The 16,664-nt window shown below is 37.6% G+C and overlaps 1 protein-coding gene across 1 annotated transcript; it reads right to left on the minus strand.

The window, feature by feature from the left end:
* Positions 1-6,358: 6,358 nt before the first annotated feature.
* On the minus strand, positions 6,359-13,734 carry LOC137290503 (nuclear cap-binding protein subunit 2-like). Its single transcript, XM_067821483.1, has 4 exons — positions 13,535-13,734; positions 12,728-12,909; positions 7,600-7,738; positions 6,359-6,994 (listed from the first exon to the last, which is right to left on the minus strand). Exons 1-4 carry the CDS (start codon positions 13,601-13,603, stop codon positions 6,899-6,901), a joined length of 486 nt encoding a protein of 161 aa, XP_067677584.1. The 5' UTR covers positions 13,604-13,734; the 3' UTR covers positions 6,359-6,898.
* Positions 13,735-16,664: the final 2,930 nt, after the last annotated feature.

Here is a 16,664-nt window from a genome sequence, read left to right on the forward strand (position 1 = left end):
ACATTCTCAAGTGTGGAGCTCGAAGACCTCTCTGGTGACTTCTGGTTCCAGACTATCTGTCATTGTGTTTTATGTTTGGTAATCATGGCTGAAAGCATCAGAATTATTTTTGTTTTTTAAAAATCACTTTGAAAAGATTGAGTTTGTACAGGAAACATTACAAACATATAATGTATTGTTCCATTTGTTAACAGTTGCAAACACTGTTATCTGCGACTGACAACTTTTAAGAATGTCACTGTCAGGCATTTTTTAACTATCGCAGTAATATGTGATATGTTTATGAGTTTTCACACACTGTGAGAACAGGGTAATAAGAAATTAAGATAAATTTGAAATTAACTTTTTATTTAGTTGATATGTCCGAAAACCTGTTTTGCAGTATTTTCATGATTTGGGAAAATGTCTTGTTATTGTACCTTGTTACGTTATGCCTGTTTGTGTCATATTATTATTGGTTAAATTTTCCATTTGTATGTGTTTTAGTTTGGAACAAAAGGATTAATGGAGGATTGTTTCAGCGTATTTCCTTTAAGGAAAAAAGGATGTTCCAATGGGATTTTTACTTTTCTTTCTGGGGTGATATATTTTAGAATTGGCTACCTCTGCATAACGTTATACCTGATGCTCTATTATTCTTTTGAGTGTCTCAGTCAAGCACTTTGCTGTTTTTTTTTTGTTTTTGTTTTTTTTTTGTTTTTTTTTATTGTAGTGTATTCGCTTAAGCTGAATTCACATACAAAGACCATGGAAACTATTGAGCTGTAGGTTTTGTTCATTGAACAAGTTGTTAAAATTCTGATTTGTGTTTTTTAGATTATTTTATTGAAATCAGGATTCATAAGATATGGATCTCAGGGACAAAAACCCTTTTTTTTCAAGCCCTAAGTTTGAATATTCAAACTGTTTCTAAGCATATATACCCTTTGCCATTGTGTAGTTATTTACTCTCAGTAATAACCCAAGTAAGTTATTAATGAGTCCTGCACCTTTAAGATTGTAGGACATAGCCATTACTTGTACAAAGAACCATGATATCTGTTGTCTGTCTTGACCTTTGTGTAAATGTGATATCATCTGTTCCATGAAAGTTATAATATTGAAAACTGTATGTTATCTACCTCAAATGTCGACTATCCGAACACGTAGCCAGCATAATTTCTTACCACTGATAACCCAACACATGCCGTTTGTGTAAACCCAACTCAAATTTAAAAACTTTTAGACGAACATCAGTTAAATGTTATTTTAAAGTTTAAGGCCTTTATTTCAGTTGTGCAAACTGCATGTTGTTGTTTTTTAAATAAATTAAATCTGTTTTACTGTTAGTTTGTGTGTGGAAATACCACACAACTTTTGCTAAGGACAGTACCTTTGACTAAAGATGACAATTATTGTCCTTCGCTACTGTTGAGTAGTATATTGTGATTAAAGTGTTTTCATACAGGGCCTACCTCACAAACACAAACATTCATTCTTGGGATGTCAGTGGTACTAATCAAACTAAATCTACCTTGAAAATTTCATAATCAATCATCATCGTCATCATCATCATCATCATCATCGTCATCATCATCATCATGAATCAGCCATATTCTCATGATGCTGTGTATAGCCACATTTTGTAGTCTAGTCAGAAACCCTTGTACAAGAATTTTCAATTTCAAGTATAGATTTAGAAATTCCTCCTCAAATTTCTTTACATTCTATCAAAGTCTGTTTTCTCCTGAACTCTTTTTTCAAACTCCCATGCACTCTTGACACACTACAGAAAGGGCATACAGCGCCATCTATACAATGTTGAATATTTTGCAATCAAAATATTTTAATTTCATGCTACACGTTGTTAGGTAGGTTGTTTTCTATTCATCCGTATGCCTGCCAAAACATTATGATTTTGTTAGCCCGTAATTTTTTTTTTGTGGTTTCTTTGTCATTTATTGCAATAGAAATTACTTGAGTTCCAATTGTAAATGCATTCAGTATTGAATCACCGTCAGCTGGCATGGACTTGATTTTAATCCCATGTCCAGTTTGTCACTGCAGGAAATTCATTGATTACATTTAGCCTGAAGTATTTTCTCCCCAAATCATAATAAGTTTTCTAATACTATACAGTGAGCAATACTGCCAAGCTCTCAACAGGGATTGTAACGATATGCACCAGAGCTTAGCATGTGTTTTCAGTATGTCTATGTGCATAAGGCCGATAGCATATTGTGCAGATTAATGAAATGTGTATTCTTTATATTTATTTCTATAAGCAATGTATGTGTACTATTGTTTTGTATCAGTCATAATTGCAAGATAGATCCCATAACATTAAAAAGTAATGACATTCTCTCCATTTTCTAAATAAGAAACCTTAAATTGTGCATTAATATTTTGATAGAATCCTCAAAGTTAAAACCGTTCCCAGAACTTCTGAAACACAAGGGAAGAGTAAAACATAAAGTATTGTAATAAGTGGCATCAAATTATTTTGTATTATGTTAACAATTATTCTCTCTTAGAATGAATTTATTATGGAACGATTTTGGATTATTAGTTTTGAAATGATAATTAGTGACAATGACCTTTGTTCATTCATAGCTGTGTCTGTGTTGCTAATTGTTATGTGTTAGACATGACTGCAAGCACTAAGATGAAGACTGCGATAAGTGCTAAACCTTGGTTTGTACAGTGCTATGATTGCTCCTCAGGTCAACATAACACACAAACTATCTGTGCATCATCGTGTCTTGACATGGAGATGTTTTATCAGAAAAATATGCTATATGTTCAGGTTTACAAACAAGAACTTCCTGACTTATAGGGTAATTGGGTTCCTAAAGTAAGGCATTATAAGAAAGAGCAAGTTTTGTTAAACTGATTCCATATTTATTCTTAATTTGTTCAAGTACGATCACATAAAAATTAAGTTATAGATGGGTCTTTGTTTTTTACATTGTATAATTAGTGTCAAAATAGCCTGCAATCAAAACTTCAACCCCTAGTTTACACTAAAACAAAGCTGCTTTTTACCAATGATAAACAGCATACCAATGTGTTTGTTGTATGATGGGTCTCTGAGAACGGGAAGATGTATTGTTGAGAGATGTTTATAAAACAGATTGTGTGTTACCCAAGGACCACCCTTATTTGTGGAGAAGTCGGGTGGCTGCTGTCGCTGTTGTTATATGTGAGAGAAGCCTGGGTTTGTTTATCAAGAAAGGTGCATGTATTGTGTTGATTCTTTTCTGTATTTTGTGACTATGAGTTGTATACGAGTCGAATGTTAGTCATCATTGGTCACTACCATCACTCATTAAAAATAATGAAAACAAAAAAGATGTCTATTTATTGAACCCAAAACATGGGTTTTGATAAGTTGTACCTTCATATTATCTTTCATGGTATAATAAAAAGAGTGAGAAATGCAATTTTCTGTTTTCGTTTATATTTAGCCATATGTTCTGACCAGACATTCAATTTCCTCTGGGCAAGGGAAGTAACCTAGTGTGTAAAAGCCCTGTTTCCATCCAGCACTACACTTGAGTTATGGAGTATGTAGGGTCTCACAAGGTTTCACAAGGTGCTATTTCTGGCGACATGCATGTATTGAAAAAACTATTTTTGAATACAAAATGGCACTACCATGCTTGTGTGCACAGCTGTTAGGAGATTTTCATGCAAGTTTGCAACATAGTCCAAGGGGTTTTCCGCGTCACACTGCATGTGTTGACTATAATTAGCTGAGACATGCCCTTTGTAACAGTGCCATTATGTTTGCTGTAAGATGTTTGTCACCGGAAGTGCTAAAGTCTCGCACAGTGCTGTGTGAGAGGTCCTATTGGGACTGGACAATGTGATTGTGCATAGTCCAATCCAAAATATATAAAGAAACAGACAATAAGTTCGTAAATATGATCAACGCGAATGGCTGCAAAATTGCTGATGCGGCTTAAAGCAACATGTACTCCCTCACTCATAAACATGCCAAATATCATGCAGATTTCAGTTGTTAGCATGATAATGTAGAGCTTGTGACCATAAGTTTGGCATTCTTCACAGATATCCAAATCTGTTCAGGTTTTTTAATGCAGGTGCTCGGTTGATCTGCCCCATACTGCAACATAAAGCCTGTTTTACGTATAGCAGAAAACACGCCTCTGAGATTTTGTTAGACAAACCCGAAGGGGGGAGGGATTTCTTGACTCTATGGTTTTACATTGTCCACCAAAACCAAGGAGAGGTGTTTTCTGTAACATATACTAGTATACCGTCAGTGATAGATAACTGCAATGTGGATAATCATTTTATGAGGCTACATAACAATAAGTGAAGCGCAAGTAAAATCAGTTTAATGACAGCAACCATAACTTGGTAATTTGACCCACTTCTTCCATCTGTCTGGTGGCCGTGTGATAGAGTGTTTGCCTGCAAATCTGTAAGTTGCAGTTCCTATCTTGCTTGCGAAATTATTTGCACTTTGAACTTAATCTTGAATGACATTTTTCAATTTATCAATTTCAACACTCGTATATCATTAGAATGCTGATGTTCATACAGAGTTAGGAAAAAGCAATTACAAAAAATGTCCAGGGATGATGAAGGAAGAGTTCCCTACACTGAGTGTGCTCTGATGGATAGACTTAATCACTATTTCGCTATCAATCAAGTTCAAATGTCTCTAAACACACAAAAAAATATAAAATACACGAACAAAATATGAGATGCACACATTTTGAGTCTCCATAAAAGACATTAAGCTAAATGACTTCTGTGCAGTGGCTTTTGAGATGTAGATAAAGTACAACTCACCTTGTATGGGATGAACAGGATGAATAGAACCAAATTCAGCTAAGTTCAAACAACATTAAAATTGGAAAAAAAATTGTGTCCTGGGACACAGATGCCCCCTCTGCTATAGGAAGAGTTCAGTAAAAAGTATACGTGTAATGTCAATGAATTACATAAGGTAGTTTGTGGATAATGTACACCCCTTGTTACACTATCATCATAGAGAAATTCAGCAGAATGTACCAAAGTTCAAATGTCTTTAAACTTACAAGAAAAACGATAAAATACAAAAACAAGTACGAGATTAGAGTCCCAAGATGGCCCACGTATAGGTTCACTGCATTCCACAGAGCGTTTTTTTGTGGAGAAGTGGATAAAGTACATTCCCTGTTTCCTTCGGACATGCGGACGGACGGGCATGGAGGGTAACCATATATGCACCGAGCCAAAAATTGCAGGGTCATAAAAAGTAAAACCTGGGAAGAGGTCTTACCAACATATCAAAAACTTCAAATGCGGTTATTCTGGGAAAACGAGATGACCTCATATATAGTGAGAAACACACTTCAGGTTTATATTGCCACATAAAGCCTGTTTCACTGTAACAGAGGTCTTCATCATAAAGAACGTAACTTGTAAAAGTCATTTACGGCACAAAAAGCTAGTTCCAAAAATAGTCTGTCGAGGATGAAAACTTGACTCTTACAATCAGCCCTAGGAACATGACCAGTCATTGACTTTCATGGCTTTGTTGAAAATGGGGAATGGGATTTCAATAGGAGTGATCTTGTTATTCAAACTCTCTAATCGGAGATCATTCAACCTCACTTCAGATCACATAAGTCACTGAGTGTTTACTGCCTGAGTTTACACTGCAATAAAAGGTGCACTGTGCAGTGACATGATCGAGCTGTATGTCTTAACAGACTGAACCAATCAACACATGGTGAACGTACCTGGGTTGTTCAATCATTTCTGATGCCAACACTTAAAGCACAGGTTAGGGCACTTGATCACAAGCACACAATGTTGGCAATGTAATCCACCCAGCCACCATGGCTTCCACGGAAGTCAGAATGCTGGCAGTAAGATCATATCTGATGTTTACCCCTCAGGCAATTTGCATGGCTTGCATGGTAAAATGAGACTCAACCCCAAGAAACTATCAGAGTCTTAACCAAGAAAGTTTAAGTACCAGCAAGACTGCATAGTTGACAGTACTAATGACAAGTCACCATATTGGTAGAAAAGACCTAGTACAGGTAGAGGACAAAATGACATCACTGTCACAGTTGTTTCAACCATCTTCTGACATGCATATAAAACCCCCAAACCCATCATTTTGTTGCAGAAATGCTGAAGGGTAACAGTTCTTTTTAGTTTATCAGTGCTGGGATACCAATCTGAGGAATCGAACCCAGGTCTTCGGACGTGGCGAGTCAATGCTTTAACCACTACGTTACCACTCTGTCCGTTCCTAGCCAAGAACTCTGACTGTTGAAGTCCATCATGACTTGGAGTTGAAATGTTTCATCGAATGGAAATGAAGGATTGGGATAAATAGCAGACAGAAATATCAAAGACACCACTGACATTCTTTATTACATGAGATCCACCTTACACATGTTACATTCAACATTACATTCACAATCCTCATCACTCAAACATACAATGAAAACAGTAAAACTTCTGTTACCAAGGTTACAGTCTTCCAATTAAATGATTCAAAAACATTAAATGTGTTTAAAAGGTAAAGAATGACTACCTGCAATTGTCACACAATAAACAGAAACCAACTCTTGTCAATGTCAATCTGTTCAGTTGGTGATGAAAAAATACATGGCAATGTTAAATAAAAGAAGAATATTCAAGCATGTTTATTCATTAAACTTAATATCAAAATATAAAGAAACTAACATTTCAGTCTTCTTGTTACCTACTGGTTTCTGCAAATGAAACAAAAAACACATGTTGTCATTCATTATCATTCACATGATAAAATTGTTCATGCCACATTACAGCATACCAAGTTCAGATACAATGGTGGAAGACAACATCCACCGCAACCTTGACCTTCACAGTAATGTGTCCCAATGAAACCTCTGAACACTTGATGTTAATATGGGGTTTCCCTCGTCCTGATTTTAGAAGTCACAATTTTCCCATATCCTCCCCGATCCTCGTCATAGTCTGTTCTGTATTCATCCCTCACCTAAAAGAAGCAAAGAAACTTTTTATATTGCATGTGAGTGAGATTAACTATGTTGCTTTTAGTAATATTCCACCAATATCATTACCAGAAATGGGCTTCGCACACTGTAGCCATGTGGGGAATCCAACCTGCGCCTACGTCATGAGGACCGAACACTTCAATCACTAGGCTACCCCACCATTCCTACAGGTTTAGGACTAAAGCATCAAACTGTAAACATATGCTAAGGATAGTAAAAGAAGAAAAAAACGAAACATATAGTATTGCATTCTTCAGGAACCTGGGTCTTCAGCATGAAAAGTGAATTCAGTGAGTAGTGAGCAGAAAACCGGATTACACAGATCCTGGATCTGACAGATTCCACAGAGTTTTGCAAAATTTGTTTGTTTGTGTTTCACCATAATGTTGAAATCATGGACCCTATTCCCCAAAGAATTTTTAACGCTACATCCACATAAAATCTCAATTTATATATGCAGCTTAGCAAGTCTTTGTGGAACAGAGTAAATAAATATAAGAGACACTTTCAACATGTAAAAGGTCTCACACTAATAAATCTATTATAATTTCTTTCATATGTAAAACACTCAACAAAATCAACCCACCTGTCCCCCACTCTTGCCACGCCCATACTGCCTCCCCTCCTTGAAGCCTGCATCCCAGTCAGTTCGAATAATCCTATCATCTAGACGGGTTCCATTGATATACCTCAGAGCATTCTCAGCATCACTTCTCTCATAATATCTGTTTTCCATAAGGAAAGTTCAACATATGACCAAGACAACGAAAGACGTGAGAAAAATAAAATTTGACAAGTACTGACTGCTTGAAATTGTGACAGGACAAAGAATTCATGACATAAGAAATAGCCCTTATCAAATATGAACACAGGACATTTAAACATTTTTTCACCTTCTCTATAATCTTAATATGCAACCCTGATTCACTCTCCTTTTCATGCATGGCAATCTTTTGGTCAAATCCCACTTTTCAAGCCCACACTAAATTGCCTGCTGAGCTACCATGTGCAAAATATGCATCATGTCAGAAAGTGCATGTAAAACCTCCAAACCAACCACCTCTATACATGACAAAACTGTTGCTGTCATGTGTGGAGACTTTGAAATCAAAATCTAGCCAATATCAACCTGAGACCTCAAGACAGATTTGGTAGTATATCAATGATGGTGTTCAATACTCCTTGCCACTGCTTCGTATTAATATCAGAGGGTCCTAGTCAAAATGGCCACATGTCAAAATGGCCACAAATCTTCCACATCAAAATGGCCACAAAAAAGTCAAAATGGCCACAAACCCCTAGTCAAAATGGCCACACCAAAAAGTCAAAATGGCCATACATTATTTTATTATATTTATACTTATTTGTAAAAAGAGACATAAGAAGTTATATACTGTTTGTTTTTACATGTCATTCGTGTGACCATTTTAATTCTAGTGAATTAACAAATATACAGTATGGTTCAAAATTATTGAGAATAGCTAAAGCATTTCATATTATTAAACGAGAACAAATCAGATAAAATTGAATGTATTGTGAAAGTGAACTGACCTTTTCATGTTGTGTAGGTAACAATTTAATATTTTATCAAGTCTCCTTGAGGTTCACGGCACAGTCTAAGACGGGTAGGCATACTTCCTATCAGAGAGGTTAGTGTCTCGTGAGTTATGCTGTCCCAGTATCGGACCACTTCTCTCTTCATGTCTTCAATTTTTGTCAACCCCTTTTGATTCACACATTCCTTCATCATCCCCCAAATGTTCTCAATGGGATTTAAGTCAGGACTATATGCAGGAAATGGTAATGCAGTCACATTTTTCTCCTGAAACCACTGCTTGGCATGTTTTGCGGTGTGTTTAGGATCATTATCTTGCTGCAAAATCCAGTCATTTCCAAAAACACATGTGCACTTGGAAGGAGAAAATTATCTAATATGTCAGTGTAGCATTGACTTGTCAGATTTCCCTCAAACACACACAGCGGGGTCGTTCCTAATAAGGATATCCCTCCCCATACATGAAACTTTGGGCTGTATTTAGGTCGTCGATACAACGGTGCTGACGCAGACTTTGTCCATATTTTCACATTATTGGGATATACCCATATTGAGCTTTCATCAGTAAAAATCACATTTTCCCAGTCAAAGTTTTCATGTGCCAAACACCACTCAACACGCCTGTCTTTATGTTCTTGTTTCATGAGAGGAGAAGGAATTCCAGTCTTTTTCTCCCATCCAAGATCAATCAAATTTCTTCTAACTGTAGATTTTGATACAACTGTTGATCCCCTTTCTATCATTTCATACCTGATGTTGGAGATGCTTGCCCTTTGCGTTTTAGACGCTAAAATTCCCAGCCGGACGCGATCTGAGAAGTCCAATTTTCTGGGTCTCCCTGCTCCTTTCTGGTGCCCAAAATCCTTTCCCTCTTTAAAATTCTTCCTAATCCTATACACAGTAGAAAGAGGAGTTCCTGTTCTCTCTGCCAATGTATTTACATCATCAATTCCTTGATTACACAACTCAAAAATCAACCTTCTTTTATCTTCAGCAGACATTGTTGACAGTGCTGAGGAAAATGACGTCTGCTACAAATTCAGGGGAGGTAACTCTAATTGTACTATACTCAGTAGGCCAAGATGAGTTACCTCCCTTATACCATTACTTAGTTTTAAGTATCAGTGAATCAGTTGAGGTGTTAGGATAGCTCAAAGTAAAAAGAAAAATTCTCAATAATTATGAACCAGACTATATATGTGTATGTTCTATATTCTAAGTATCAAGGAGGAAAACATTGAGAGATTAATTAAACATCTCCAAGTTTTAAGAAAGAAAATATTGCAATGTTTCAATTAAACACCTACAAGTGGTAGATAAGAAAACATTGCTAGAGTACCTTTTGGACATAGGTTTATCCACTAGACTCCCATCAGTAGAGGTTTCCCCTTCTGTGAGCAAGTCTCGAGAAAGGTGAACTTCTCATCCACCTCAGTCTCAAAGTATCATTTAGGAAAGTACCTCCATAATAAACACCGTTTTGTTGTGTGATATATCTTCTTTTGTCATTCTCACACTTTGATATCAAATAATACAAATGTCATGAGCTTTAAAAATCAATAAAACAATGTATGGCCATTTTGACTTTTCTGTGTGGCCATTTTGACCAGGGTCAGTGTGGCCATTTTGTCGTGTGGCCATTTTGACCTGTTCAAATATCAGGGAACTTTTTATGAAAAGCATACTGCACCCTACGACACCATCTACTGTAACTTCCACAGGATGCTATACACTACTGATATTGAATGAAAATGTGTTTGTATTATGGCATGTACATAACAATTAACATCAAATAACAAACACAGGCACGATAACCAACTCTGAGTCAACTGTAACACGTTACATATGGAATTACACTTAAAGGGGCACTAATGCGGAGCAATTTCCGTGGACTGGTGTAAACTTTTGTTATTGTTTTTCTTCCGTGAGTACCCGGATGATATCCCAGAATTCGTGACTGGTTCGTGACCTCTGCTGCGCAGTCCGTAAGCGCAATTGATAGTTTAATCATAGACAGATCAACTGAGGTGAAGTCATCTTTACATCATTCCAAATGTATTATGAAAACAAATGAAACACTTTGAAGGTTAATCATCTGCCCGTGGCAGAAATGGTAAAAAACTGTTAGGATGGAAAACATCTCATAACCCTAGCTAGTTTATTGTCATACTTGTATGATTCTGAAAATTAATAAAAGAACACACGATCTGCTTATACTCATAGTAAATTTCTAACATAACAGCAACATTTATACATTGTATAGAATGCCAATGTGGATCCTATTTCACACACATACGCGATCTAGTGTGTTTTTTCTGCCATACAGATTCTGCTGAATGCTACAACAAATAAATTAAAACAAAATGCAAAAAATGAATGTAAAACAGACTAATTTTATAGCAACGATGTCAGGCTACTACCTTGTTCAGGAATGTATCCATCAATATCCACGTAAAAGAAATCATATTCCATTCATCTGCAGCTGGTAAGTAATCCTGCTCTGTGTCGCGTGTCTTACAACTGTCTCATTTGCGAAAAAGTAACACATCGTTTCACGTCTTTCGTTGGTGAAAACCAGATAAACCTCTGATTGGTCTCCCAAGATAGCACACCTGGCAACTAATTGTATGATGTCCACTGTTCTAAGTAATTTAGTTAACCAATAATGAGCAATCAATCAATCAACGCAAGGGTGGTTAAGTCTTTGAAGGGAGGATGTTGTTTTTGCACTTACACTTTACAACATCTACACACACTGCCTTTTGACAAATCCGCTAGAAGATAAAAGTAATTAATCAATCAGTGAGTTATCGGTTAATCCTTTGATCGATGTTTGTTTTTGTAACTTAGTTGATAAACCCTCTTGCATCACTTACATGCACATATTACATAACATACAATACATTTGTCACTACAGACCTTAATTTATAATGTTGAGTATTTACTCCAGACAGGAGAAATGCCAAATGGGAACCTTTGTTGAGTAACCGAAGTTGTGTTACTACTAATTATACCTGTTATAAATTCATTAATTGACCATCCAGAGAATGATGACAAATAACACGTGTAGGTTTACACCATCAAACGCGAGTTACAGCAAGGAAGATGTAATCTCTGTGTCGCATGCAGCCTGAAAACACTATTGGGCCAAAACTCTTTTGAGGATACCAACGGAACTTCGTTACATAAGGAATACACACGGGCATTTGCTGTGTACTTGGGTAAATAGGTGAAATAAGGTTTTTTTACGTAAGAAAATTTTCAGATTTCTCTACCAAAGGCAAAGTCATCGTTTTTTGTTTACGAATTCAAATAAATCAACTGTGTGTTTTTATTATCATAAATAATAAACCATTGTAGCTACCATAGCTACCAAAATTTTCGTAAGATATTTGCTATCACAGCTGAACCAACACTCAGAATTACCCAAATATAAAGCTTTGCAATCTTCTGTACTGAAACAAATGGCTACGTGCCTGTAGACATCATATTTTCATGTAACATGATTAAATATCAGGTTAAAAACACTGAAATAGGATCAAATTGGATCAGTAACTATACCATCCAAGCATCCGAAAAGAACTACACTGCTGGGATATTTGGTTACGATCAGACAAGGAATACCATGGATATTTTTAAACAAATGGCATATGATGGGCATCCGGCCTCCCCACTGTTTAGGTGAAGAAATTCTGCTAATATGGACAGGAACCCAGTTCCTTTGTCCGTCACGGTCGAAGGAGCGGGTGCTGATCAATTTTCGGTTTGATTTCGTAATTAGACCGTTGACGAGAAACATTATTCGCTCCGCATCAGTGCCCCTTTAAAATTCTTATAAAAGTACAAATTCTAGTACATTTTTGTTGAGTCATATCCAGTCTTATCTGAAACCACACCCTCAGAGTCAGGCACCTAATCACCAGCACATAAAGTCTGAGCCAACCTTCCCTTGGTTTGTGACCTTAATCCCTGACATCCGGCAGTGCAACAACAAGTAGAATCTTTTGACATCTATTGGGATGTACTGGGTTGGGATGAAACCACAGACATTCCACTCTCTAGTAACAAGTTCAGATACACAAATCTAAGTTATGTCATTGTCATGGTTAAGTCATTTCTAATATGTTTATATTACTATTAGTGTTAACTTCAAGGATACTCCACAAAACAAAATCCGCATGGGGTCTTCTTCATTTTGTCAAGTCCCATGATAATTCTCTTCACATCGCCTGACCGATTGAATAGCTCATAGATCTGTTCCTCTGTGGTGAAGAATGACAAATTGCCAACATAGAGGGTTGTTGAATACATTAGTGCTCTTTCCTGTTCATTTCGACTTCCCTGGAAAAAAAGCATGAACTTTTTTAACTTAGAATGTTTATTCATATACGTCTTGTTATGCACTCGATAAGATAAGTCGTAACTTTATCGTGCATTTCATGTTAGCTAGTCTGTTTATAGCCGCTAGTAATAGGTATTGCACATTGATGATTTTATGTACTATTCATTTTATCACTATTTCTGTAAATATTTCAGGGTGACTTATCGACCACGAAAATAAAGATTCCCGCAGCGTGTGGTTAGTGCACTCACTGTCCTGCTACACAATGAAACATGCATCACTGTGGTCACTATCAATCATATTAAGAAAAGACCCTTTCGGTATCTTTCAAAGCATTTTGTACTCTATTTTTGAAAATTATTTTTCTAGATTGGATAGCCAGGGTTATACAGGAAAACGTACACAGAATGTCACGAATGCCCACCACAGTTACCCAGACAAGTTGTACGAACGAGTCCGAGTACAATTACTGTCCTATGTTCGAAGCAGTCTATTTTTGGTATTTCAGCATGTTCATCTCCCATAAATATACGAAATAAAATGCCATAGACACACAGCACATTTCCGAAAGTCTTCCAAAACGACAACTAACTTCACTAAGTCAACAATAAGTCTGCGAAATACCTTGAAATGCTGGTCCCTGTAAGCACTTAGTGCTACCGATACAGATCTTTTTTTCAAAAGTTGAGACATTGCAAAATTGTGAACAAATTGCGATGATTTACTTTCTTTTGTTAACGAGTGGTTTCGTTATTTGATTTCCCCACTCCACTCATCCGCCATGAACGTCGCTGTGAAGAGTATACCACACGCAAGCTCCAAACAGAGATTGTTCGGTCATCGTCACAGCGCATGCCACCGATTGTAGGCAACATCGTGTGTTCATCTTGCTTTCATTTTCGGTCACTGCTTTAACGTTGCACATCCAGTACAGCGAATAAGTATCAAATTCAACAAAATACCTCCACGTATTATAAAAACGTATACACAAGTGAAACGTTTAAATCAGATGTACGATAAGTTTGTGTCAGTCTTGAGCGAGTGAGGGAATATGGTTTTACTCTTTTAGCAATAATCCAGCAATATCACAGCCTGGGACATGAGTTGATTGATGCGAACATCACAATTGCCTTTCACACATGATGCTTCATTTCAGCCGCAAAACTACTCCATCCTAACTTGCTGTAGATAGTTGTGAACTGTTTCAATGTTACTTATGTCAGCTATATATGGCAAGAAAGTGTATTAAATAGTGAGCAGAGTTGATAATTCCTTTGGTGCCAGAGAGACCCATGAGTGAGTGAGTGAGTGTTTTAGTTTTATGCTGCTTTTTGCAGTATTCCAGCACAGCAGGGGACCCCAGAAATGGGCTCCACACATTACACCCATGTGGGAAATAAAACCCTGGCCTTCAGCATCACAAGGCTGTCCCACTGCCCCAAGACGGTAACAGGCAAAAATGTCACTCTGACCTCAGTCAAAATGACCACACAAAATTGTCAAAATGGCCATACATTAGTTTTTTAACATTTATGAGTATTATTCTTGAAATGCTTTTTCAACTGATACTTTGAGGTTTTTACTTATGTAATATTTTGAGAAGTGTCTTGCATCATGATTTGCAATTTCAATAAAAGAAAATGTAATGAAAAAAGGGCATCATGAAATTGTCACATATAATTTATTCAATCATGATTCACAAGTCAAATCTGCCAGTGTTTGTCCACATTAACATATATTCATGCTTATTTTACATAAGAACAAAATCCATATGGCTGTCTCTGAGTTACTGACAGTTGTCTACACTGGGACATACATGATCATATATACAGTATGTACATTTTAACTGCACCAGACACTCACAGCAGTGCCTCTGAGTTCCTGTCACACACCAACCCTGGCTGTTGTCTACACTGGGACGTACATGATCACATATACAGTATGTACATAATGACACCACACACACACACACAGCAGTGCCTCTCACTTCCCTGTCACACACCAACCCTGGCAGTTGTCTACACTGGGACATACACGATCACATATACAGTATGTACATTTTAACTGGACCAGACACACACAGCAGTGCCTCTGAGTTCCCTGTCACACACCAACCCTGGCAGTTGTCTACACTGGGACATACACGATCACATATACAGTATGTACATTTTAACTGGACCAGTCACACACAGCAGTGCCTCTGAGTTCCCTGTCACACACCAACCCTGGCTGTTGTCTACACTGGGACATACACGATCACATATACAGTATGTACATTTTAACTGGACCAGTCACACACAGCAGTGCCTCTGAGTTCCCTGTCACACACCAACCCTGGCAGTTGTCTACACTCGGACGTACACGATCACATACACAGTATGTACATTATAACACCACGCACACACACACCGCAGTGCTTCTGAGTTCCCTGTCACACATTAGCCCTGGCAGTTGTTTACATTGGGACATACACGATCATATATACAGTATGTACATTATAACACCCTCACACACACATAGCAGTGCCTCTGAGTTCCCTGTCACACACCAACCCTGGCTGTTGTCTACACTGGGACATACATGATCACACATACAGTATGAACATTTTAACTGGACCAGACACACACAGCAGTGCCTCTGAGTTCCCTGTCACACACCAACCCTGGCAGTTGTCTACACTCGGACGTACACGATCACATACACAGTATGTACATTATAACACCACGCACACACACACCGCAGTGCTTCTGAGTTCCCTGTCACACATTAGCCCTGGCAGTTGTTTACATTGGGACATACACGATCATATATACAGTATGTACATTATAACACCCTCACACACACATAGCAGTGCCTCTGAGTTCCCTGTCACACACTAACCCTGGTCTCTGTGACTGGCATTGCATCTTTCTTGTCAAGACAAAATACACCAAAAGTCAAGGCATATGAACCACTGAGCAGCAGAGGAGGTTCAATAGGACTAAATACAACACAAATATTGGTCCGCAAACGATCTACAATGACATTTGCAAGACCACACAAAGTATACCTATGTTGAGATACGGCAATTACAACACATGGACACTCTGTCAGTACTATTACAACACATGGACACTCTGTCAGTACTATTACAACACGTGGACACTCTGTCAGTACTATTACAACACATGGACACTCTGTCAGTACTATTACAACACATGGACACTCTGTCAGTACTATTACAACACGTGGACACTCTGTCAGTACTATTACAACACGTGGACACTCTGTCAGTACTATTACAACACATGGACACTCTGTCAGTACTATTACAACACATGGACACTCTGTCAGTACTATTACAACACGTGGACACTCTGTCAGTACTATTACAACACGTGGACACTCTGTCAGTACTATTACAACACGTGGACACTCTGTCAGTACTATTACAACACATGGACACTCTGTCAGTACTATTACAACCACTGACTCCTCTTCTTCAGAAGACATTCAAACTGGATGTTCAAATCACGATAAATGTCTTCATTTCCTGACAGGTCATTTGTCTTTTCCACATTGTCCTGGGCCACGTTGTCTTTGTCCAGTACACCATGCATGTTATTTTTTAGCATGTCACATAAATCAGGGACAGTATCTCCAGGAGAGGTTTCAGGAAATCGGTCTTTACTATACCCAAATTTTCCACAGATACCGATGGCATGTGTCTCTTTGAGAGCTTTCACCATGAGTGTCATGTGACCACAGCCACTAA

The sequence above is a fragment of the Haliotis asinina genome, chromosome 7 (assembly GCF_037392515.1).
Source record: "Haliotis asinina isolate JCU_RB_2024 chromosome 7, JCU_Hal_asi_v2, whole genome shotgun sequence".
In the NCBI taxonomy this organism is placed as follows: Eukaryota; Metazoa; Mollusca; class Gastropoda; order Lepetellida; family Haliotidae; genus Haliotis; species Haliotis asinina.

Coding starts and splice junctions, on each gene's coding strand:
- LOC137290503 (XM_067821483.1), bottom strand. CDS start 13,603: ATGTCTCAACTTTTGAAAAAAAGATCTGTATCGGTAGCACTAAGTGCT. Junction 12,910..13,534: donor ACAGGGACCAGCATTTCAAG/GTATTTCGCAGA, acceptor CTTTTTTTCCAG/GGAAGTCGAAATGAACAGGA. Junction 6,995..7,599: donor GTGGCAAGAGTGGGGGACAG/GTGGGTTGATTT, acceptor TGCTTCTTTTAG/GTGAGGGATGAATACAGAAC.